General features: G+C 36.2%; 1 protein-coding gene across 3 annotated transcripts in view; it reads right to left on the bottom strand.

The window, feature by feature from the left end:
• CTTNBP2 (cortactin binding protein 2) overlaps nucleotides 1-25,664 on the bottom strand; it is an 87,233-nt gene that overhangs the window by 32,817 nt on the left and 28,752 nt on the right. For all 3 annotated transcript variants that reach the window (XR_004253127.1, XM_032185322.1, XM_032185331.1), the window contains exons 3-6: nucleotides 20,699-20,923; nucleotides 13,748-15,410; nucleotides 6,993-7,196; nucleotides 1,528-1,627 (exon numbers count right to left, since the gene is read on the bottom strand). Coding sequence is in view for 2 of the 3 variants with exons in the window: in XM_032185322.1 (XP_032041213.1) it covers nucleotides 1,528-1,627; nucleotides 6,993-7,196; nucleotides 13,748-15,410; nucleotides 20,699-20,923 (2,192 nt within the window). In the remaining variant the exon portion in view is untranslated. The remainder of the gene's footprint in view (nucleotides 1-1,527; nucleotides 1,628-6,992; nucleotides 7,197-13,747; nucleotides 15,411-20,698; nucleotides 20,924-25,664) is intronic.

Genomic DNA, 25,664 nt, shown 5'->3' with positions numbered 1-25,664 from the left:
TATCTAAGAAAGTGAAAGGAAAAAAAGCATTTAGGGATTTCATGCTACGTAATAACACTAAGAGAAAAAGAAGATGAAGTCTGAAATACCGTAACAGCAGACAATACAAAGCAAAGTGTGAGGGTAAATCATGAATAAAAAGCTAAATATTGAAACAAATGAAAAAATCAAAGATATTTATTTTAGTGAGAGAAAATAAAGTGTAACTTTGGTTCATTTTATCAAATCATATACATGTTTTACAGATTCTTTGTAAAACACCGAAACATTTTATTAGACCTGTATTTTTGTGCTCAAAACACCTACTGGGGTGTTTCTGGTTTAAAGACTTCCAGTAAAAGGTATTCCTTAGTTGATAAGCTTGAAGTTCTCTAAGAAGTGGCAACAATCTCTAATGTTCCTTATACATCTGTGGAAGATCATGAAAAATGATAGGGACAACCTAGTTGGCTCAGGGCCTATCACAGTGTAACAATGCTCAAAGACTTTGACTCCTATATGCTACTGTAGCTCAGAAAAACCCTTACAAATATTAAAATGTGAGACTAAAAAAAATAATCAAAAACTGAAGATAAATAAAACCAAACATACATCAAACAAATGTAAAGTCTATAATAAAGACCCCCTAGTCATACTGTTTGATACAGTTGCATCTTTGCATCTGTAAAATAGCTTTATTCTGGATAAGGGTGCTCTGGAAGAGGTTATCTAATAGCTGCTTCCAACTTTCAGTTCTATTTCCTATGATTCTATGATACACAGTAAAGCTGCAAAAAGGAAACACGGGGTTAGCTTTCAGCTCCTCCACTTAAAGAAAAGGGAGGAAAAAAAATCATCTGGATGAATTGTTGTGTACTGGTTCTCTTATAAAGAGATGACAGAATTCTCAAACCACGCTGTCATAAAATACCAATCTTTCTAAAACAGGCGCTTCAAAGATAAAAGCAAATTACTGTAAGTATGTTCTTAGAAATATTCTTTGACTCATACATAATTTTCTGTTTTTCAAACTTACTGATACAAAAACTTAGACATTAAAAAAACTCTTTTGGATGTTTAAAGTATTTGATTCCATCACTTATAAGAAAACTTAGATAAATGTTCTTTTGTCTCTGTATATGATAAATCACACTTCTCTATGCTTCAAAAATTTAATACAAAAATAATTTATTTTCCTTATTCCTCTGTTAAGCCTGTATTTTGGCTGAGAACATGAAGAAAATTAAGAAATTCAAAGGTATGACTACCATGTAGACCAGCATCATGTTGTGGTTACTAACAGTACACATGTTCAACAACCATAAGAGCTGCAACTGGAAAAAAAAAAAAAAAGAAAATAGGAAAATATCGAAAATAGAACATCATATGAATTTGAGTGGTTGTTTTCAGTAAATTATATTTAAATGCACTTACAGCTAAAAATGCAACAGTAGTGTAAAGTGTAATGTAAGGAAAATATGTAAAGTAATGTAAACAGAATACAAGGAGAGCAATAGCTGATGAGAAAAATATTAAGACTTCACTTACTTGACATGTCCCTGAGCAACTGCTGAACACAAGGGTGTAAAGCCATTTTTATCAGCAGCATCAACTTGTGCTTCTGCAGTCAGCAGCAATCTCACACAATCTATAAATTGAGAATAAACATAGACTGATGCAACAAAACCAAGTGGTTAAAACTACCAGAAGATAAAACCTGCTCAAGGAGCATCACCTTGGAGCAACAGCTGCCAGCCTTTATGACTATATGCCACACATCTTAGCGAACCAAAGTAGAAGCTCAGGAAGGAATTTGCAGGAGAGAGATGAGAGATGAGAATTGCTCCCTCGGGGCACCACCGCTCTACTGCAAAAAGGGCCTGGGTTGGACTCTACTGGATCCAAAAACATGCCCATTAGGGGCAACTCCCGTTGTTAGTGTTAGCTAGTTTAGCTATTTCCAAAGCTGGAAATATGAATTAACCAGCAGCCCCCAATGGCAACACGTTCCCACTGGCAGCCACGTGACAAGTCCCCAAAACGACAGCCACAGTGGAAATGCTCACAAACTGCACGGAACTCAAACAGCAGGCTGGCCAACCTTCTACTAGGACACTTTGACATGGGATTGCAATGACTAATAAGATCACAAAAGCAAAAAACCCCAAAACTTTTCCTATTCAGAATGTTTCCTGAATAACATGGTTCAAATAATAGCAGCCTGATTCCATCAAGCAAAATTAAATTAAAAAAAGTAATTACACAGCAATTATACTGACGTTCATCCATATATTGGAATATCATTTAATTCAATAAAGCTTGAAGAAAATACTAAATCTCCACTATATTCTTAAAATTGTTTCTACATCAAAATAAAACAAGTCTTTTGTAGCTAAAACTACTACCTTGAAAATAAGCTCAGCTTGAACACCAGTTATAAACTCCTGGCCCAGTTTCTGAGCACGCTTAATGCATCCTGTTACAGCACTGAGTAAGATCCTGGAGCCAAGTTGTAATAGTAAAGTTCATCTCTAGACACCAGAAAAATACCTTTAGAATTATTTCGAAATCTGACTGAAACATTTCTGAATATACTCACTGCTGTTACAATTCTTTCAAATATTAACGGCAGATGTGGAATTGATTAAATAAATAATTTAAGATTAAGAAGTAAGACTCTAAACCATTGAAAATCATTATATTGCAATTTAAGATTCTTAAATGCATAATCTGATTTGAAATAGCACTTCTTTTTTAAAGTTGTTTGTCAAGATAAACTCTCTAATTTAACCTGTAGTATTTTTAAGTCATGAAGAAACTCTCTGTCAACTAAACTTAACTAGTATTTCCACATGTAATACAATGCTAATTAAAGGCAAATTGTATTTTCAATCACTTCGCAGCAGGAAAAAATACTTTAACATTGACATAATTTGTACCTCTTTCCATTGTCAATCCCAGTCTTACATTAAAAAGGATTCCTGCTTGTTATCCTAAAATTCTTCTAAAGTTTTTGAAGGATATTGAATTACTTTTTTTTTTCTAGTAGTTTCAAGTATTTGGTAATACTCTTTGGCTTCTTCACAAAGCATACGTTAGCCATGCAAAAGCAACGAAGAACGCACAGAACAAGACCACCTTTCCAGAAAGGTACAGTTAACTCACAATTATTGATTGGCAGATCATTCAGGTAGTAGCTTATCTATGTGAAAATACTGTTTCTGATGAAGATCACTGAAAAGAGCTCTTTATTCTCCAGGCCGGGTGCAAGCATGAGGAAGCATAGCTACTTTCATAAGGCATACCATGTGAGCTAGCAAGGTCTATACAACCTATTCTGGTAGCACATCACGTAAAAGAGCAATAATCTCCAAGAAGCCTGCATCCTCTAGATGGATTTTAATTGGAATTTGGATGAGAATAATTGAGGTCAATCCAGACTCATTAACTCCAGTTCACTGCCATAGAAGTAATCAGCAGTGGAGAGTACTGGGCAGAAGGGCAGGTACAAGACAGATACTGATGTCATTTATTAAAGGTGTTGGTCAAAACAAAATGTAGAAGTTCATTAGCAAACACCTGGAGACTTTGCTGCTCTCCATCAAAGCGGGACAGTCAGTTCCTCCAGAGTGCTGGCAAACACCATGCAGATATATCCAGTGGCTTGGCAGACCTAACTTCACGTAGCTCTCTCTCTTTGCACCTCACCCATTCTACTTCCCAAAGCATTCCAGTTTTTTCTATCAACGATGGTCCCACAGCCTCCAAATACTCATGGTAGAGGAGAATTGATTATACAAAAAAAGCATGTGATTAGCACATAGCTGAGTCCAAAAGATATTATTATTGGATATTATTCTCTTTACATCTCTGTTTCAGGAACTCTTACTGCTTAATTCTCTCTTTCTGAGCCACCTCGTGAGTGGCAGAGAATGCTCAGGATTGCCAGCACTAGTCAAGATGCAGATGTATGGGGCTTCGGGCGACCAGATCTATGACAAGGGAGTTGGGACTGGATGATCTTAAGTCCTTTCCAGTACAAACCATTCTATGCATCAGTCACATGAACTGGTGTGCATGTTATCAAACACGTAGTAGATTCAAGTGGCTCCTACTTTGTTAATGGCTTAAACCAAGATAGCCTGACAAACAATCTGTTCAGCTCTCCCAGTTTAGTGGTTAAATCATAACAACAGTTTCCTAGTGTCCATTCAAACAGAAAGAAAGTACTTAGTGTATATTTTTAGGGTGAAGTTTTTTCTCTCAGACCCACGGAACTGAGGACAGTGTGTGCACAGAAACAAAGAAGCTGCTATGAGCTTCATGTGCTGGGACAAAAAAACAAACCAAAAAAACCAAGCTGCAGCTCTCAAAGGCCAACTGTTTCTGAACAGGAAGGCTATCCTTTTTGTAAATAGAACAGATTATAAAGAATATTTGAGTGTTCTCTTATCTTGTATAGTTGTCAGTTTTCTTTATAGACTGGGCTGCAAGCACATAACAGCTGCTGCCGCAGTCTTGGTTACAGTGTGCTCTACCTTTCTTTAGATATCTACAGATCTTAAATACTATATTTCTTCACTGAAAGCATGTGGAGACCATTTGCATTCCACTCTTCCCAAGCTCTGCAATATGGTGGTTGTTTCTGAAGGGAGGTACTCACTAAACTGGCCCCTACCAAGTCTAGAGCTACTCTTTATTTCTGGTCAAGTATATCCCAGGAGAAAGAAAAAAATCTGGTTAGTTGACTTAGAGGAAACAAGATGTCCCAAAAATCACTGAACCTATTTAGTCACTAACTCCAGGTTGAATGTATTCCCAATAAATCATATCATGGTGTTCTCACCCTCCAGGGTAAGCATATGTGTTAAGTCTTCCACAGAAAGAAAGAAAGAAAGAAATCAGTCAAAAGACAGTAACTTTCCATTGACAATCCTACTTAACACAATGAAAAACTTTGTAAAATGTAAATGGTTTTATCCTTTTAAAAATACATCAGTGTCATTTCTTTCCATCTTTTTAGTTAAGAAAGCTATTAACAAAGACTTTTTAAAGTATGAGATTTATCCCTATAATTCCTTTGTTCCATCTGTATGTTTTAACATAACATTATTCTTAAAAGACTGCGTTTTGAAGAGCTGCATCTATCCATGCACTTGGGAACAAACTGCAAGTAACAAACAGAGGATTACATATTAAAGATAATCACAAAAACCTTTCTCCAAAAATACTATAAATCTAATTATTTGCATCACTCTTAATTTTCATATAATATATTAAGAAGACACCAGTGTTGCTGCTGTGTGATTCTCTTGTTCAAGAACTCATACAATCCACTTAGTCACTAAAATGCCATTTGTAAAACAAAGTATTATTCACATCCTGTCAACTATAAATAGCAGTGCAACACTAAAACTATGGTTACATATATACATATGTTTTTTTATCTTAAAAAGTAAAAGGTACCAAACAGCTACAGGATGCATATGTGTATGCTTGTTTGTATTATTTTGTTTTCATGCTTCTCCAAGTGCCTATTATTTGAAAATTTGCTAAGAAAACAAGAAATCAAGTTGCCTTTGCTGTCAGTAAGAGCTGCTTAGTAATTGTAACTGCAGATCAGGGCATTTGCTTGAAAACATACTAGGAATACAAGATGAGAGGAGAACTGGGGCAAGCACTGTCGTCCACAAATACCACCAATGGACATAAATCTAGAAAAATCTACAGAACATCCATTCAGTAAGGGGAAAAATAAATCCATGCTGTATAATAAATGTGGACCCTTAATACTGTAGACAAAAAGTTGCAAGAAATACTAAGTGCCAAAGGAAGAAAATAAAATAAAGGACTTTTGCAATAGTATAAGGGTCATTGCAACAGCAAAGAATCTGTCAGATGAAAAGGCCCAGATGTTACTAGGAGGTAAACCATAGCACCTAGCAAAGAAAGACAAAATGCATTGTGAACAAAGGGAAAATTCCTCTTATCCTCATGCCTGGTAGCAAAATTAACCCTGAATGTGCCAGAAAAATGTATACCATTTGCCTAGCTATGGATTTTGGAACCTAGCTTTACACTCTGATTTTAAAAATACTTCAGGGAAAAAAAAAGAATATTTTTCTCCAAATACTATTTTAATCAGTGAATCAGAGATTATGTCACTAACAAATACGTTGTTAGATGAAATAACAAAGTAGTCTTGAATGCAGTGGCTTTTAAGTCACCACATTCCACCTTCTCTTGTGAAAAACTAATCCTGATTTCACTAAAAGTTAAGTGTACTCTGATTTAGAGAAAGCTGCTGTTCAAAAGCCTTTGATAATGCTGTGAAAACTGTTACTTGGACTTTGTATCTATATAATTTTAAATCATTTTGTTAAAGTACCTATAAAATATGAAGACTGACAGTGTGAAGGTTCAGAGATTCTACCTCCTCAAGGCTAAGGGCTGGAAAAGTGGAGAAAAGAAAAAGAAAATTGTTAACTACCTCAGTAGAATGTAGGGAATGAACTGAGGCTATTTCATCTAGTTCAAATATAAAGAAGGTTCATTTTAATGATTCCCCAAGTAACACACTACTCTGAAAACATCTTCCATCATTTTCAATGCTGCTGCAGAAACACTGGTGATGACATATTCTTCTTTGCTTACTGTAAGGCAAAGTTTGTTCTTTCAAGTTTTTGCCTTTGCTACAAAAAAGAAAAAATCAAAATTGTCAAAGAACTTGGGGTGAAGATACTTGATTGCTTTTTATAGCAAGGGAGTGGAGAATTAGAATGGATGTTCATGCAGAACACAAGCAAGAATGCCTTTCTGTGTTCCCATTTTTTTCTCTGGAAGTATTGCTTATATATAAATATATGCTATACTATGACTTTTGTCATGTAAACTATGTATCTCAGTTTCAGTTTCATATTTTAAAAAGTGCATTTGATTAATTTAATATTAAAAGCTAATGAAGTAATACTTTACTTCACATGAATGCTGTAACAAAACTTGGAATCACTTACCTGTATGTCCATTCGTAGCAGCAGAATACAAGGCAGAATAGCCATCTTCACAAGAGTAATTAATGTCCAGTCCTTCTTCATTAAGCAGCATTGATAATAAAGTGACATTTCCCTGGGCAGCAGCTTGGTGAAGAAGGGTGGGCCTGCCACCCAGGGGGACAGGACCACCACTTGTTAACAAAGGGGTTAGGGAGGAAGACCAGCCTGTGAGTTAAAGCAACAGAAGTTAGAAGGAAGACAAATAAATAAAGCTTTGCATTTTCTGTGCTCTTTCAAAAATTAAGAAGGATTTTCAAAATGACAGAATTCGTTAGTTTAGCACAAGTTATGTGATAATGCTTTGTCTGCAAGAACATAATCTGAAGAATAAAAACTTTGTACAGGGATGACAAGTTGTTAAAGCAAACGATTTCAACAGGTTAATGTAAAACTTGTTATGAATTGTAGCAGTGGCTGGATGTCTGCCAAAATTAAAAATTTATATTAATAAAATTCAGAAAGTACTGAAAGTTTTCTATAAGTTTTAATTGGATATATTGGGAAGGCTTTTTTTTAAAGTATCTAAGGAAAGGTTTCCAAAACAAAATGTGTTTATGTGAAAATTTATTATCCCTTACAGTCTTAGCCCAAACCTCATTATATCTCATCCATAGTTATATAAACAAATAATGCAGACAACTCTTAATAACTTCAACTGACTTTCAATAACTTTGTGGGAAAAAATAATTTGCAGAAATAATGCAGAAATAAATACTGAGCAACATCTTAAGGTAATGACCATTTTACTCAGCAATACTTAAATGATATATTATAAATGTTCCAGTGTGAATGAATAAAGGTTATATAAAATTCACTAGTGAAAGCTTTCAAGTTATGCAGCTCAAAGACAGTATTCAACCCAAAGCTTTAAAAGCTTTGGAATTATCTTGGTTAAATGTTGCCTTCATTACTTTTCAGCTTTAGTAGGGAGTTTGTTAAGAATATGAAGTTTGCTGCATAAGGCATAAAAAATTTTGTGCATTCTTCCTTGATCAAGGACTGCAAGAGAAAATAGGAGAAAGATCTTTTTGTATATTACCTTTGGAAATTCCACATTCTCTGTTTCCCTCTTGAATAAGTAAGTTTATTCGTATTCTCTAGCCACATACAAAATATTATATCAGACTGAAATCTGACAATATGAGGAAAGTTTGACTAGATTTTAACGTAGCTCTGTGACACTCAACACTGAAGAGGAGCTGCAGGGCACTACCTCCAGCTCCATCAAGCTGGTTAAATGCTACCCAACCTTCAACACCTAGAACCAAAATAGTACTGTGCTAGGGTAAGCTCTACATTTTAGAAAAAGAAAATTAAATATGGAAACTCCCCCCAAAGAATTCTATGGATGTAACAGATTTGGGAACCTTGCAAGATCCAGGCAAATTTTAATTAAGTTCCAGTCTTACATTGGAAACCATCAGCTGAGCAGCACTTATAAAGCGAGCATAGCTTGATCTCAGTTCAAAACAACAAAGAAATATGTGCTGAGTATTGTTATACTTGTTTCAAAAGCAAGCTGAATTTATCATTTCAAATTAAATTTACTAACTTAGTACATAAAAGAAAATATATTTGCAGTATTTTCACAATGTTAGCTTACTATTCAACTTATTTTCTTTATAGAGTATAAAATTTATCAGTACAGCTGTGAAATTACCTTATAAATTTAGTTTTAAACTGATGAAAAACTCTAAAGTTAACTCCATCCACCTTTCTATAACTTCAGTTCTGAAGTTACCTTTTGACTACTAATACTTTTATTAATGTTTGTTTTTCCTATATTTTTAATTAAGAATTTTGAAGGTTTTCAAAAGTTTTCAGAAAAACTAAGGAAGATACAAAGTAAATTACATCTTTTAAGTGATAAAATATACTACATTTACAGTTCCAACAGTTGAGAACAGCTGACTTAAAAAAAATCCCCAAAGAACTTAATAACTATTGTCCATCCTCTCCATTATAAAAGTGCCTTTATTTTTCTGATTTTCTATTATTATTTGATACTAAGTGTGCTGCTGTTGTTAGTACACACATCATTGTTTTTTAACTGGCATTTGATATGTATTTTTTACTGTCTCGACATGGTAGTTGATAGTGGACGCTGCTCGTATGGCACTCCGGAACAGTCTTGGTTCAAGCTTCCTCCTCATTTTAGAAATACAATCTGATTCGTATGGGATTTAGGGGAGTTTGGGGAGACTGACTCTAAGCTGTAAGCATGAAGTCCACTCTGCAAAGCTGTTTCATAATGTGAATAGTATTGCTGGGAATCCTTCCTTATTGAAAATAGTGCAACGTAGTTTTTTTATTGTTGTTGTTTTAAAGCATTAAGGGAAATAGAAAGAAAAAATAATAATAAGGAATGTTTATTGTGCCATATGTGCTACCTTAATTTTTGTTCCAACACCCTGAAATTACATTGTGGAAATTCAGTGATGACATTCATTATACGTAGCTATCATTGGATGAAATCTTTCTGCACAGAAAGATACAGAAACTGAACAATAAGATATATGCAAGTTTGGTTTCTATCATCAATGTAAATGAATACAATCAGGCTGCATTTAAATAGAAAATAAATACATCAATATTAGGAAATACCAATAAATAAGGTACATCGTTACAGATGCAAAAAGTTAGGAAATGTGAAGCATCTGTGAAAGCTTGTAGGACATGCAGTGATGAAGGGCAAAGGGATAGACAAAAACAGCTTCTGGCATCAGCTTCAGAATGTGGAGATGGTTAATTTCAGAGCCCAGATCAGTGCCTTACCCCCCCCCCCCCCCGCCCCTTTTATATTCTAAGCCAATTGAATAGAGAGAATAATTAAAGAAATCATTATAGAAATGAGCAAAACAAAAAACATACTTCACTGAAAAGTGACATAAAAAGCGCCAAACCAAGAAGAAAGTGAAAGCAGAGATCCCAGGGGTATGAAAATCCAACTGCCTAGATTCATTTCCATTTTGAAGTCTTAGAGCCATTGAAATGTAGGAATCCAAACAGAGCAGAAGCACTTTGGCACCAGTTCAAAGGCTGCTGAAGTTAATGAAAACACTGTCGCAGATTTTGAATCAGGCCATAAATGTTCATTGTAATTTCTTTATGTGCAGTCTGTTCAACATTGATGACAAAAGCTGGTGTCTTTTCTTACCAGGACTGAAAAGAGCAACACAGTACAGTGCCCCACATTTAAAGGAAGGTATCACTGCATTCATTTAACAGAACATGTGACTGAAACTATCTGAACTCATATTTTAAGATTTCTTTTAATACTTGTTCTTTCTAGAACCAAGACACTCCCCCAGTGAAAATTACACTATTGATATGTTCTTACAGCAATCCAACCTAACTAGGACATTTGTTTTCAAAATAAGAAAAGGAATGCCTTAGTGACTAGGCTATTGTCAATTCTTCTGACTCCACAGTAAGAAGAAAGAAACGTGAAATTATCAAGAAACCAAAAAATATGAAAGTTGAGGATTCTTTCCATTTCTTTCAATATTAAATCTGTTTTTCACATTTTTGTAAAATATTACAAAATTCAGATTGAAGCTCACTACTTACTATACAATAAAAAATGAATAAGATTTCACTATGTTCTGCCTTAACTGAAAGAAAAATTGAAATTCCAAACATTTTCTGGAAAAAAAAAAAAAAAAAAGTAAATAAAGTAGATTAAAGCCAACCAGAAAATTAGCAAAACTACCTGAATCTGTGGCTAGAGGGCATGGCAAAATGCAGATATGGGAAAGAGGTTTCAGTAAGATCATACTCAAAAAAAAGAAACTGAAAAAAGAAAGCAAATGAGTGATATTAATTCAGGCATTACTGGCCAAATCATCTTACTTAAAACAGTGTTATTGAGTTTGGTCTAGCTTTTTTCTAAGGCAAAGTCAATTTGTTTATTAAATCTGTTTTTTTTTTTTTTTTCTCAGCATAAAATTTCAATGGAAATGTCTTTTCATAATTGCTTAATGTCTACTGCTCAAAGTTTATTTAGTTCTAGTGCAGATCACAGGAACACTTGGCCCAAATAGATAAAGTATCCTTAAAAACAAATAAAAAATAAGAAACAAGGTTGGATTGGAGAAAAATGCAATCAAGTGTTACTTTAGGTTAAAGTCAAAGGAGCTCCTGAATATTCACCTGAATATTGCAAATTTACTAACATTCTTTCTGCCTTATTTTGGAGGTCAGTAGAGGAGGAATATTAAAATAACAGCTTTGATAAAAATTAACAGTAGACCACCAAATATAGTTTAAGTAATCTTTTTTTGCGTACTTCTGGTTATGGGATATGTTTCCCATTTTCATTTGTGAAAATTCACAAAAAGCAGTGCCACTTACAGAACACTAAGTGTCAAATACTCAGAACAAGGATTATGAGATTAAACGGTCTCAATTGTTTCTATCCCTTCCAATAGCAAGTGAAGACTGAGTAAAGCCTAAATTACGAAAGGCAATCTGAACACATAAAACAGTACAATTGAAAAAACAACAGTTTTTGACAAAAATCTCATGTTTGAGAATTGCCTTTAAGAACTGTCATGAATTTCACAAGCTAAAAATTCACTATTTGGTGAGAGTCCTATTTAAAGAATGATTGTTGCCTAAAAACGTTCATACTTAGAAGCACAAACTAGTGCATGCAGTTATGAAGTCAAGTAGGAAAGAAATAAAGTAAACTTATATTTAAGATAGAAGATTTATTTTTTTTTTAGAGAATAATCAAAAACTGTTTTAATTGATCATTAAAGATCATCTAGTTAATGTAAAGGTAATTGAAATATACAGTCTATTTCACACTGGCAGGGTTTGTGCAAGACAGCCTCTAGCCCACAGAAACTATTAACTTTGAAGCTGATTTTCCCAATAATTAATTTGTTGTACATTAATAGAAACTTAAATTCTTTACAAAGTTATAATTCCATTATGGAGTCTAACAGCTCCTGAAGGCAAATGAGATTCAGATAATATCTGGAACACTGGAAGACTAATGAACTATCTGACACGGTAATTGGACTATCAAAAAATAAAGCTTGAAAATTCAGGGCATCTATATGAAAAACAATAAACTAAGAGGCAGCCATCAAATCCCACAGCTGATGACTTCAAGATGTAGTAGACAAATGCAGGATAAGATTTTTGAGGTCATATTTCTGTGTCATACTCCAGAAAGGAGAGAAGATTCTGACAGTGTGGTGTACTAGGCAAATGTTAAAAGCATAACTGTATGAATAAGATTTCACTATGGTCTGATTTAACTGAAAGTAAATTTGAAATTCCAAACATTTTCTGGAAAAAAAAAAAAAAGAAAGAAAAAAAAAAGTAAATAAAAGATATTAAAACTTGAGAAACGTGCTGGAAGTCTTCATTGAAGTGAAATGGGAATAAAAATTCCTAAATAATGCAAACCTTGGAATCTCCTGTATACACAGATACAGGTTGTCCCATGGTGCTATCAGAACAATTTCCCCAAGACTAGAGTTAGTCCAACTGCCTTACCAACTTGCCAACTGCGTGGAGCAACCACCACCAAAAAGTGGTCAGCTGTGTGATGGAAGCACACCAACTGTGGGGGGCAGTTCGTACCCTATAGATGAGATAAAGATACTCAAGTTAAAAGGGACTAAAGGACCATAACTGAACTGAAAGTAACTGTATGAAGTTTCAGATCATTCAAGCATTCTTCAGCGTTAACAAAGATTTTTTGTGTCCAAAGTGCTCAACTCTGCAACCATCTTCTCACCGCAGTGCAAGTGAGGGTAAAGAAAGGCTTCTACCTGATCTTTCAGTGCTATTGATCCCAGCAAGGACATACACTGAAAAGAATTTATAGGAGATCTGCAATTAACTCAAAAGGAGATCAGGGCTTTCTTTGTTCATTTAGCTGTCATCAAGAAGATATCCTGAAGCTGGCAACAAATGAGGCTTGAAAGTCTTCACCACAATGCAAAATGAATAGCAGATACATGCACTGACTGCAGACTTGGACTGTTCACATAACGTTTAGATTTTAATGTTCTCCAACATCAAGCCTTTGCTGATATTAATTGAAGTGAACCTGTGAGATGTCATGTATAGCTATTAATAAAGCCTACAACTATAAATACCTGCCAAAAAAAAAAAAAAATACAGAAAAAGGAAATAAAACCTCAGTATATTTCTGTAGGTATGAAGTGCTATATTTCAAACTGTGCTGTTATCCAGGCAATAATGTACCTTGAACTGCAAGCATTTAGTGCCATAGGAGAAGAATACAGCTATGCCCTATTTACTAAAAGATTCAAAAAAGCACTGAAAGTAACTGAAGCACATATTACATGGAAGATCATCAGCAGAGATAAAGTTCAAAACATTATTTCAGGCTAAGAAAGCATTTTGTAGTCCAAAATAACAATATTAATAAAAGGTAATTTGTTTAATATTTCATAATCCACTGCCCATTTGCTCTAAATGTTAGAACTATTTACCTTTAAAAAAATAGCTTCAATTTTGAGACCTCCTTGAGGAAGCAAACTAATTGAGGACATTACTAATTCATGCAAAAGAATTTCCATACCCCTGGAATGTGGAAAAAATATAAATGGAAATTTCAGTGCTTAGAAAGGAAACAAAAGAAAAAGGTAAATAAAGCAAATGAGAAATTTAGAGTAAAAACAAAACATTACTTCAGAGGGAGACAGTTTGTAGCATATCAATCCCTTTACCTGATGCTGTTACCAGGAGGCTGTCTGAATCACATGGTCTACAGGATGAAGCACTAACAGGGTTTATGGAGGAGCTACAGGCAATGGTGGTGGGAATGACAAAGGAATTTTCTGAACATGCAGATTGGTTCAGTCCAGGGAAGTGGGAAGGCCAGGCACCCACCTGAGATGTGGCTATGGCTGGTATGGCACAGCCTGCAGGTGCCACAGATAAATCTATAGCAGGTTTTGGTGGCAGCTGAGGTGAGGACTTAGAAATAATTTCCTCATTTATTACCCTGATTCCTTGTGGTGAACTTGAAAGAGGTGAGGTCACGGTTTTGCTGTCAGTTTTTACACTTGTATTTGGGGATCGACTACTATCCATTAAAACCTTAAGCTGTGGGTGTGGTGGAGAAGGAGTTTGCGAAAGCCCTGGTTTTTTAGGAGGAATGGGCGGAGGATTTCCTCTGTCAATTCTTGATACACTAGGCGTCTTTAAATTCATTCTACCGACTGGGGGGTAAGTGCCAACTTCCATTGAATGTGATGTCCCAGGCCGCGACGGAGGGCCGCTTTGAGGGCTGGTAAATCTTGAAAGGACTTGGGTGACAGTATTCCGAGCTACCTGCTTGGCAACTAGGTTGTCACGACTAGTAGGAGATACGTCCCTTGAGGGAGGGCTTTGGGTTGTGTTTCCATTTTGGTCTTGATCGTTAGCATTTGCTTGAAATCTAAACCTAGCTGCTTGGACTCGTGGATTTAGGCCTGGATGGCCAGTAGCATTGGCAGACGGTGAATGCAAACTGTGCATAGATGAAGTTACTGAGTGATTCTGAGTTGTGACAGTTGGTGTGGAAGGAGTGCAAAGGGAAGTACTATTTGGAAAGGGGGAAGTGCTACTTGGTAAATCAGGTGATGAGCCTGTACTTGGTCCATTTTCCTCAGTTCTGTTTTGATTCTGTGTAGGAACAGGAGTTGCAGGAGGGACAAGTTCATTATGTGAAGACTGCCTATCAATGACAGGTTTCACAAGTGCTGCATTGGCACACACATTCATTTTTGTATTGCCAGACACTAGCGGGTTCACTGTGGAAGGCTTCACAGATACAGTCAAAGGCAACTTCTTAGTATTCTCAGTGCTACTGTCCGTCACTACAGGATCTGTTTGGCAGGCAATAGTTCTTGAACTCAGCTCTTCTGTTTCAACGGAAACAGAAACAAGGCTTCTATCTTTATTTTTATCTTTGTTTTTAAGAGAAAGATTAGCTTTACTGTCATTCTCCTTCTTTAATTGCTCAATCATTTTTATCATTCTGTCTCTTTCTTCTCTGAGGTCACTGGTGTGTGCTTCCTCTCTATGAAGTTTGGCACGCAACTGCTCTCTCTCTGTGTCAAACTCAGACAGCTGCTTTTCCATCTGAGCCTCCATTTGTGTACTCCTTTGTTTCTCAGCTGCAAGAGACTCCTCCAATTCACTAGCCTTTTTCTTTTCCTCTTCAAATTTTGACATCACTTCTTCCAGTTTCTGGGCTTCTTCTACTATTCGTCCAGACAACTGCTTACACTCTTTCACTAGCATCAATACTACATGCTTGTTCTTGCCACGTTCTTCTTCAAGACGAGCAGATAGCTTTTTGTGCTCCAGCTCAAGATTCTGTAACTGAGATTTTTCCATTTCCAGCTGTACGAAAACATATAGAAAAATTCTCATTAGCAAGATGCAGACTTTCAACATCACCTAGTATTAATGTGACATTAATATTTTAACCTTTGAGAGTATGCCTAAAATGAACCTGTCTGCCCAGGAAAGTGATTTGTGGTATCTAATGCAAGTGCCTATAAGCAAGAAAAAGAGACAGAGCAATGCAGAGACTAAGCAAAACTATCTACTTTGCTCTATCGATAACACAAAGACTCCACAAATTGATTAAATCCTCATGATTTCTGAGTGAGGATCTGCCTGTTCTCCAGAAATCAGGCAAGCATTGAAATTAGATACCTGATTCAACATGTACGTAAGACATGACAGAGTCCTCTTCTCAGTACAGGAATTGGACACAATTAAGAAATAAGTTTTGCAGAAAAAGCCCAGAAACGAAAGTTTAAGTTCCAGGCCTTCCTCAGACTAAAGAAAATTAATGTTGAAAAACACAGTCCATGCCCATAGCAGTTGTCTTATTTACTAACATTTATAAAAAATACATTAATTTCTGAGAGCAATTTTTTGGTATAGTCACAGACATTTTCCTGTACTTACTAACAGTAGAATGTCTTGCTGACATCAGTGATGTATAATCTATGCTGTAGGCTAGGATCTACTATTATGTGCAGAAAACAGATGAGAATAAGTTTTCCACTCATTCATACAGTCAACGCCTCTAACTCACTCATTTTGCCCACTAACTGTTCCTTTATTCAAAGACTGTCTCATAGAAAAGCACTGGAAAAATACAAGTTAACACACTGATTTATAAAATAATTACTAATAGTAAGGCATCCTAAATTACTTTGTATTTGCCCAGGTAAACTTTTACACATGTCAAATTACAACAGAAGAAAAATTGGCTTCTTTCTTCCTACTCTGTTTACACACTGGTGCAGTCATTTCCTGTATGACTCATCTGGATAATAAAACCAGACAGAGCACAGGTCCCTTCTCCTGTGCTCTTTTTGTCAGTTATCAATTCTGCTTAATACTTATGTAGAGATTTATACAGGAAGAACAATTCAGAACTGTACCGATAAAGTGCTTTTTTTTTTTTTTTTTTTTTTTTAAGTGGGAATTTTGGAAAAATATTCCTGGAGACTATTCTGGAAAAATAGTCTCAGGTACCTAGAAAAAAATCAAGTGCTCACGCAAGTTTTATTTTGACTGCAACGGGAAACTGCTTCATGCTTCTATGACGTGATATAAGAACATTTCACAGATTTAAAAAAAAAAATCTGGTGAAAGCTGAGGCAAATATTTAAGATCCTACTTGGAATAAATGTTTCACTTCAGCAGCTGGAGAAATATAGTAAAGGTTCAGATTTTAGTATCCTGGTCAAATTGATACTGATTTCAGAGCTTAAGATGCTATAGTGTATATATATTATTGTATATAGTATAGCATATATTTACTGTAAACAGGAATGTGGGAAATGAGATGGCCTAAGAGATTGGTAATAGGAGTGGAATATCTTCTCTCTCATTCATTGCTTAAAATTCGTCTTGGTTGCTACAAGAAAAAAACACCATCAAAAAACAAACAGAAAAAAACCAACAGCCACATGCTTTACCAAGAGGTTTCCAGAAACCTGCTGCTACAGCACGCTATTCCCTCTCCTTTACAACAGTAGATTAAATTTCTTAGCTCTTGAAATGTTTTCCACACCACTGTAGATATGCCTGAAATTAATTTTAAATTAAACTGCATTTAAATTACAACTAATATAAATGACATCTTAAAATAAGAGCTTTGTTACTCTCTGGTTGTACCATATAGAATTGACTCTCATGCTATCAAGAGAGAAGTTCAAGAGAGACAGACTGCAGTTGGAACAGAAATAAATCCCACCCACTGTAGCTCATTGTCCCCAAAATAAATTTTCCCCACATGTTAAGTACAATTTAAACACAATAAAATGATGAAAAAGGAAAGCAGGAGAAATGACAAAGAGGACATAGACAACAAATCCTGCAGGAATTAGCTCTAGTGGAATGTATGCCTCCATCTACCAATATTCTAATCATGTTACCTGAATGTATATTTCTCTTCCATTTTCTTATGAATAATGGCAAAAAGCATAAACAGGTGGTAGCAATATTTATGTGAAATATTTTAGTAAGAGTAAAATTTCTTCCTCAAATCATGCCATTATAATAAACACCCATGAACTACGAGAAAGAAATCACTATGGGAAATTATATCTACACCATAAATATCAAATTCAAATACATCAAAAACTGTTTAGCAGTGGAAGAGCTCCACAGCTTCATCCCAGGTTAACTAACCCAATCTGTGTAATTCAATTCACACAACCAAGTACACCTGTCTTTAAAAACAGTAACAAATATATATATATAAAAAATATAAAATGAAACATATAAGGTATGACTTTATCAGTCATTGTTAAATAAAACAATATCAGCAACAGTACCTCTTCAGTTATGTTAATGACAGCATGGCTGCAAATTAATTTAAGAAGCTGTTATGATGATACTGTATTTAGGAGTGGTCCCATTCCCAGTTCTTAAAGTGAAGAAAAATCATAATTTTTTCTCAACCATTTCATTGTTTTAAATTTCACAAGACTGTCCCTCATGGACAAACACAACTAGTTAGTAACAATGGAGCATCCGATAATTATTATTATTATTTTTTGCTAAAACAGGTACAAAAATCATTGTAAATGTAAGACAATTTATCTTACTTTCAAAAAATTACAAGTAGATCTTAACATACAGCTGGGATGAAATTGGCTTTCCAAATTATTATCTTATTTGTAAGCATTGCGTATAAAACAAGAATTCCCTAACATACATACGTACATATGTATGTATGTTCCTGTATTTGATCTCAAATTGACAAGAGCAGCATTAGTTTCTTATTTTACTTTATCTCCTATATCTCCCCTCATCGCATTCCTTTGTTTGTATCTGCTTGAATTAAAAAACAAGCAAACAAAATAACACATCTATGAATATTTACACTACTTTTTCCTTTAGATGACAGATTTGGAACTAGTTGCAATTATTTATGAGTTTGTGAACTAACTACAAGGCGAGTTTTTGTGAAGTGTACTATACGCATACACTAAATCATATCAGTAACATAAACATCTGGAAATGTGCCCAAGAAGGCTCTGAAAAGGAATATAGCAGGATACTGAGAACATTGGTAGGGACCAGTAAAGAACTGACCAGGAAAGGCCCTTTAAAAGTGAGAGACAGAGGGCACGTGTTTTGAGAAATGGTCAAGGGACCTTGCTTAGCCTAGTGAAAAAAAGACTGATGGATGATCTAATAGTGGGATACTACTATTTCTTGAAGGGCTCTTACAGCAACGACAAAGCCAAATTCTTCTCAGCAATGGAAGGTGGGACCCCATAACAAAAGGGTAATGAGAAATTGCCCCTTAAGACATTCTTCACAATTATAGTAGTGCAGGAGGGCTGTGGTATTGCCACTCCTGGGTATTTTCAAGACTCAGCTAGACAAATTCACAGATGACCGAACGTACTGCTGGTAATAATCTGTGTTAAGCACAAAGTTTTACAAAATCCCATCAACAGGCCTCTTCCAACCATCATGTCTATCTATGAGTATGCATCCTAATACTAACTTATCTGCAAACACTTGACAGACCAAAAACTGTCATTTTGATGATCTGGCTTTGAGTTTCCAGGAAACTTCAAAATAAATTTTGTCAGCAACTCCAGGAAAGGCATTCAAAGAGATGGAAAGGGCTGGAAACTTAACACAAAGCAGATGACATCTGGGGATTAGGTGTTTGGTATAAAGTAAGCCCGTAACTGACAGTCATTTGTGCACCTCTTCATTTTTCTACATTCCTGAGTATTGTTATGACTTACTTTTTAGGATCAAATAATTATTTTATTTAAAGAATACCTTCAGGGTCACTATATTCATAGGCAATAAGTCTTCAGGAAAAAGAGCTCACTCAGAGCCTGTTTGAGTCCAGTGATATCCAGAGACAACAGTACCCAGAGCTGTACACAGACCTCACCACTTAGTGCAAGAGTGAGATAGTGATGCAGTTTGAAACATGAAGATAGAGGCATCACACATCTAGAGAAAGAGGAACCACTCCTAGAGGAAGTACAGCTGGCTCTGTATTTAGATCACATTTGTCTGGGTTTAACTTTTTTTTCTTACGCAGGGTCACCATGTTTTGTCGAACCTTTCAAAAAATCCCTCAAAATACTTTCATTAATCTCTTCTACTGAAGGATTTCAGAGATGGAGAACAGACAGGAAAATGTGGAACTAAGGGAAGGGAAAACACTGAAAGAATAATTTACGTGGAGGTTAATGGAGATGGTTGAGAGAAAAGTAATCTGTTTCTACAAACCAAGAAGTTTAAGAGGGAGCCCTGTTGAAACAGCCTTTCAAACTGACTTAAAAAAAAATAAAAAATGCAAGTTCTGTAGAGAGTCATGTACATGAGTTTCACTCAAAATCCCTACTTGTTATAAGGAGCAAAAAAGTTAGCATATGAGTGACACACTTCCAAAAAAATACTTTTATTTATTTTTTTTAAATGTAGTTCTTTAAAGTTTAGCTTAAAACTTGGACCTTCTGAAGGTCCAGCCCCCTGCTCAAGCAGGCACATCCTGGGCAACCTGTTGTAGGTATGTCAGGAGTTGCCCAGGAATTCACTTTCAAAATGACATTCTTTTGTTTTAAATATGAGACTTTCTCTCTTTCTCTTTCTTTTTTTTTTATTATTTATTTTTTTATTTTTATTTTTATTTTTTGGCATCATACTTGTACCAAAATAATTTTCTCCTTACACCAAATGTTCTAAATATTAAAAAAATATTTTTTAGTTCTGATTTACTTTAGTACTGTTTTATGAAATAGAGACACCTAATTAGAAAAACAAATAAATGATTTATTTTATGCAGTTTAGGTTATGCAAAATAACAGTAGCTCCTCTAGGTGTCAATGGAGTTAGTTTAAAAATATATAGTGACAATGCTTTCCTTTAGCTCATGTAAACCTGTCTATTTATATAGTGCATTGACTCATAATAGTTCTACTTCATTTATTCCATAAGTAGAGCTAAATTCATGGAACTAATGATGTGTACCACAAAATATCACCAGACAACTAGCACCTCACTATATATGACAACTAAGCGGAAAAAAAAAATAACACTCGTGACAATAATCAAGTTAGACAAAGGAGCAAATTGAAGAACAAATCAGGAGAGGGAAAGGAAAAAGAGAGTTGGTAGAAGGGTACCTTCTTTTGTCTGTTTTCAGCAGCAGCCAACTGAGCTGACATTCTTTCTTGCATTTTCCTGCAGTGAGCCATAACGGCTTCTAAAATGGAGAGAGGGTTCATGCAGATTGGCTTCTTTTCTTTCTCACCAGCACCTGCCTCAAAGTCTCTCTGCAGAGCCAGAAATGGGTCACTCAGATTAAACCTTCCGTATCGTTCCTGGATAAAAACCTCTTTGCGTCGGGCCTAACAAAATAAAACATGAAACAATAGATAAAGAAGTAAAACTAAATGCATTCTTTGGAGTACATCTACACACAGAACAAACTTAATCCACTGGGAAAGTTATACTTACATGTGTTTTTAAAATGTTTTCTTTAAGTATTTCCAATTTCTAATAGAATTGGACAGATACATTGCACACAGATTTCATCATAGTCAATACAATTTGCTACATAAAATCCTTCCCCGTCTCACTTTAACAGAGAAATTTCAGTTTGGAACAGTTTCAGAAATATCATAAAATAACATCTTGTAAACTGGCTGATACACAGAGTAGAAAGGGAAGAAAAACATTCTAAAACAGTTTTCTATTTCAGTGTATTAACATTATGTTAGCGAAAGCCATGAAAACACATTTCATGTGTTTACTGCAGTACCAAAATAAGATTTTTTAAAATAAAAAAGTAACAGCATCTTTACACATACAGAGACTCGCTTAAGCAACGATCACAGACAAGCAGAAAGAAAAAATACCTCCAAGGCTCTTTGAAATTAAGACCCTTCCCAAATTTCTGCTCAAGAACTTCATTATCATGCGTTTCTACAAGCTGTTGTTTAAAAACACAATTATATTTCCAAAATACAGTACAACACTTTATTAGCAAAACGAAACTATTACACAATAAAGATCAGATGCAATTTTGCTTGATCATTTTTTTGGTTCTTCAGCCCAAGACGTAAACAAGATCAGTTTCAGGGAAGGTTTTTTATATATTTAGTACACAGTACACAAAAAGGCCACATATTAGTACTGACTTCTACAGCTTTTATAGAAAATATTGTTCCAAAATCTCAGGCTTAAGTCTCATCTAATTTGTGAAACAAACAAACAAACAACAGAACTATTGAAAGATTTCTGAAGATTTTGTTGTGGTGTTTTTGTGCCTGCATATGTCACAGGAAGTATAAGGAAGCGAGCCAAACCACTGCAGTGCAAACTTTGGAGGAAAGTGAAGTTTTTTTTTTTACCTTAAAACTAAGCCAACCACCAGAGCAACTCCTTTAAGTATGCCTCAAAAATCAGAACAAGAACCACAGTGCAGAGAAATACTATCAGAAAAAGGAATCCCTCAGAAATAAGGGCTGAGTTATTTACGTGTGCTTTGTTTCAAACTCAGGAAGCTCAGTTTTCAGGAACAAGCAAAACCAGATGAAGAATAAGCAAATTTTGAGGTGTAAAAGCAGAGGAACAGGTTAACCAAATGGGTTAGGAGACCATCCCAAAAGCTTGATGTTAAAATTGTAACATATGAAAAGGTCATAAAAGGTGACACATATTCAGGGCATAGGAAACCAAAGAATGTAAGAACCATGTGAGAAAAATTCTCCAGAGACAAACTACAAATAACATACCTTAGCGAATGCCCAACTTTTGCCTATATATAGAGCACAAAACTGAGATGTTGCAGGAAATTAAAAGGTAAAAGTGAATTTAACTGCAGCAGATGCAAGTGAGCATTCTGATACTTGAAATATTTTAAGTCTATTTTCTAATTTGATAGCATAAATTGAAGCTGAAAATATTAAAAAAGAAACAAACAAACAAAAAAGCACAACTCAGAAAAGCTCCCAGAGTTCATTCAGACAGAAAGTCTAGCTAGGATTGCAAAGCCAGGTAGGGATTGGTTGAAAAGACAAAAATAAACCCACAAATCCAAGTTGTTGTTTTGTTTTGTTTTTAATATATATATATTTATAAATTGCTTTGCAAATAACCCCTAATTAGCCTAAGATTTCAAAGGTCTAATTTGTATCTTATATTTTAAAGTAGTTAGTTGGGAGGGGCTATATTTGCAGCTCCTGGCTTTATACCCGGGATTGTATGGGATTACGTAGCCTAAGAATTCAACCTTCACATAAAGGAAACAATCAAAACCAAAAACCTGACTCTAAATGGATTCAAGTGCTAAGCAGGCAAACAAGATGATAAACCCAAGCAGGTTAAGAATTTAAATGGAGATGAAGACACCATCCATCCATAAATCATCGGCAGTGTAAAAGCCATTCTGTTTATATAGAGAGAGACATCAAAGTAAAGGAAGTGACAGTGAGGTAGCAGCTCAGCTGTAAATAAAAAAAGGCCACCAGAGCTTCCAGCCTAAAACCCAGAGATGGATATTCAGGCTCCAATAGCAGAAGGGGAGCCTGAATAAAACCCTGCTGGGCCCACCACAGGGTCATCTCCACAGCTCAGAGGAGCACTGGGGCACACAGTGGCAGGGGAGAACCTGAAGCAAGGACTTCATTGTCTGGGCCTGGGCTGTCCCAGCAAAGCCATGAGCCCAGAATTGTCCAGGTGTGAAACTCATTGCTTTGAGTCTGTAGGAGCTCCTGTGCGGGTTGCTGCCTACGGGTGGGACATACCACGGGATGTAAGGAATAGCAGTTTGGGATCACACAGGACTTAAAGTGAAATGCTTAGAGAAGAAACCAGAGCAGGACAAGGGAGAGGTTTGGGTGACTTTGGGATGTAAGAGAGTAGGAAGACAGAGTAGTAAATAGATAAAAAAGGGTGGTCATATCTAACTAGTTTGCTGGTCAGTACCTGGCCATGCCCTGTGCCTGATCTCCACAGTCCGGCTCATCAGCTGCCTTCCTAACCCTGTACTGGGTGAGGGCTCCCTATTCTCTGTGCACATGTGCATGGGGTGTGAGTGCAGCAGCTGGGGTCTGACCATGGGGCTGAGGACCCACATCTCCATGGTGCCAGTGACTGAAGCTCAACTGGGTGTGTGAGTGAGTGTGTGATCAGCAGCAGAAGTGAAGCCAGCCCAGCCCACGCGTGGGTGAAGGGGCCTGGGAGCAAGGGTGTGAGTGAGGCTCCAAGGGCTGAGTGGGGATTCAAGGGCCAGCTCTGGTGTGAGAGCACCTGTGTATCAGGGGTGAGCAGGAGAGGTTGGCTATGGGACCAGGGACATTGTTTCCAGCTGTGTGTGTCTGTGCAAAGCTCTGTGCCAGCAGCTGGCATGGGGAGGGGCCTCCAGGTCCTGCTGATACCAGTGTCTGGGAGACTGGGAAGCATGGGCAGCTACTGGGCACACTGAGCAGGGGTACCCACCTTGTACGTGTATAGGTGGGTATATATGATTACAGGTATATTCACACACCTATGCATACACACGTGAACACATATGCACAGATTCTCACTAGTGGATTCCAGCTTGTCCAGACAGAGACAGGAGCAGGATGAGGCCATGAGTGCTCCCTCTGTTCATGTGTTTGTCTGTGATCACATACGAAGTTCACATATTTATGTGTGTGTGCTGGGTATACCCATCTTCTGCCTTGCTAGTGGTTGGACCTGGGTATACAGAACCGTAGAGCAGTAGAGGCCTTGCCCCTGTTGGATCCAGCATGATTTATTTTTCTCCCTTACTGTCACACAAGTTTCAGTACAGTGCTTAATAGAAATCATATAATAAACAAAACAAATCCTGAGAATCGTTAAGAGAAAAATAAAGAACAAAAGAGCAGCCATCTTGTTGCCATTGTATAATTAATGTTTTGCCCGTATCTTGAATATTGCATGCAATTGTCCCACTCAACACACAGGGGGTGTTGTGGCAGGACCAAAGAAGGACAAGAAAGACAATCAAAAGGTTGGAACAGCTGCCACATGAGAAACAATCATCCTGGCTAGAGCAGTTCTGCTTAGAAAATGGTGGAGAAGATGAGTATCTACCTTAACCATACAGTTATGAATGCAACAGTTGAGTAAGGGGTTACAGTTTAATTATCTAATTTAAGGATTGAGGGGTATCCAGTAACTCCATAGAATATTTGGCTAGATGGAGCTTCGATCTGAAGCTGTTTGGCTGTTATGATATTGTACATAGCTCATGTAAAAACAAATAACTGGAACAGAAAGGTGGGAACACCATTTTGACTATAATGAATGCTTGGTAGATACAGCAACATCAATTAACATTTGTCTGTATTCTCAGTTTTTATCATTCTATCTTAGAAGCCACAGCATTGGTCCTAAAGGAAGACCCAGGTAGTAAAGACATTACAGTGGCCTCTGGCTACCTGCTCGTTACCCAGGATGACTTTGATGAGAGCTGTATGTTAGTATCACTGCTCGTGTTCCCAACTAGTCTCAAACACACCATCAGGGGTGAATAGAGCTGAAATAGTCTCCATCATCTCCTCCTCTTGTCTGAACAGGTGGCAACAGCCATCAGGCACGTCTAAAGCCCTTCGTTACACACGAGGTTCAGTTCTCTGTTCAGCTGAAACCGACTACTTATTGGGTATTTCTGGAATTTGTCGTGCCACAGAAAAATAAAAATAGAAAGTAGTTTAAATATAGACACTTTGAATAAAAGAACATACTAAAAAAATCACTGAAAAGAAAAACACTGAATGAAGAATGTCAAAACAGTAATTGAGGCTGCCAAGACACTATAACAAGTGTACGAAAGCACCAGAGGCTTTCGCAGGCATTTTACCATTTCCACAACGGGAACTGCAAAACAGTCAATGAGTATTCTGCACTGAGGAGAGCTGCAAAAATATTCTTAGTGCGTTTTCTGCTTTTCAGAAAATATATATTCAATTACCTTTAGGTAATAAGAGAAGAGGTTAAGAAATTAAACATAGTCTGATAGGAAAATGAAAAGGTCTGTTAACCTTAACATGAACATTTTTCTCAGATCATCCACTTTCCTTTCCTGCTAACTGCCCTGTTAATTGAAACAATTTT

The sequence above is a fragment of the Aythya fuligula genome, chromosome 1 (assembly GCF_009819795.1).
Source record: "Aythya fuligula isolate bAytFul2 chromosome 1, bAytFul2.pri, whole genome shotgun sequence".
NCBI classification, from domain to species: Eukaryota; Metazoa; Chordata; class Aves; order Anseriformes; family Anatidae; genus Aythya; species Aythya fuligula.
Note: the sequence above shows the minus strand (reverse complement) of the source record. Positions and strands in the feature narration are given on the sequence as shown.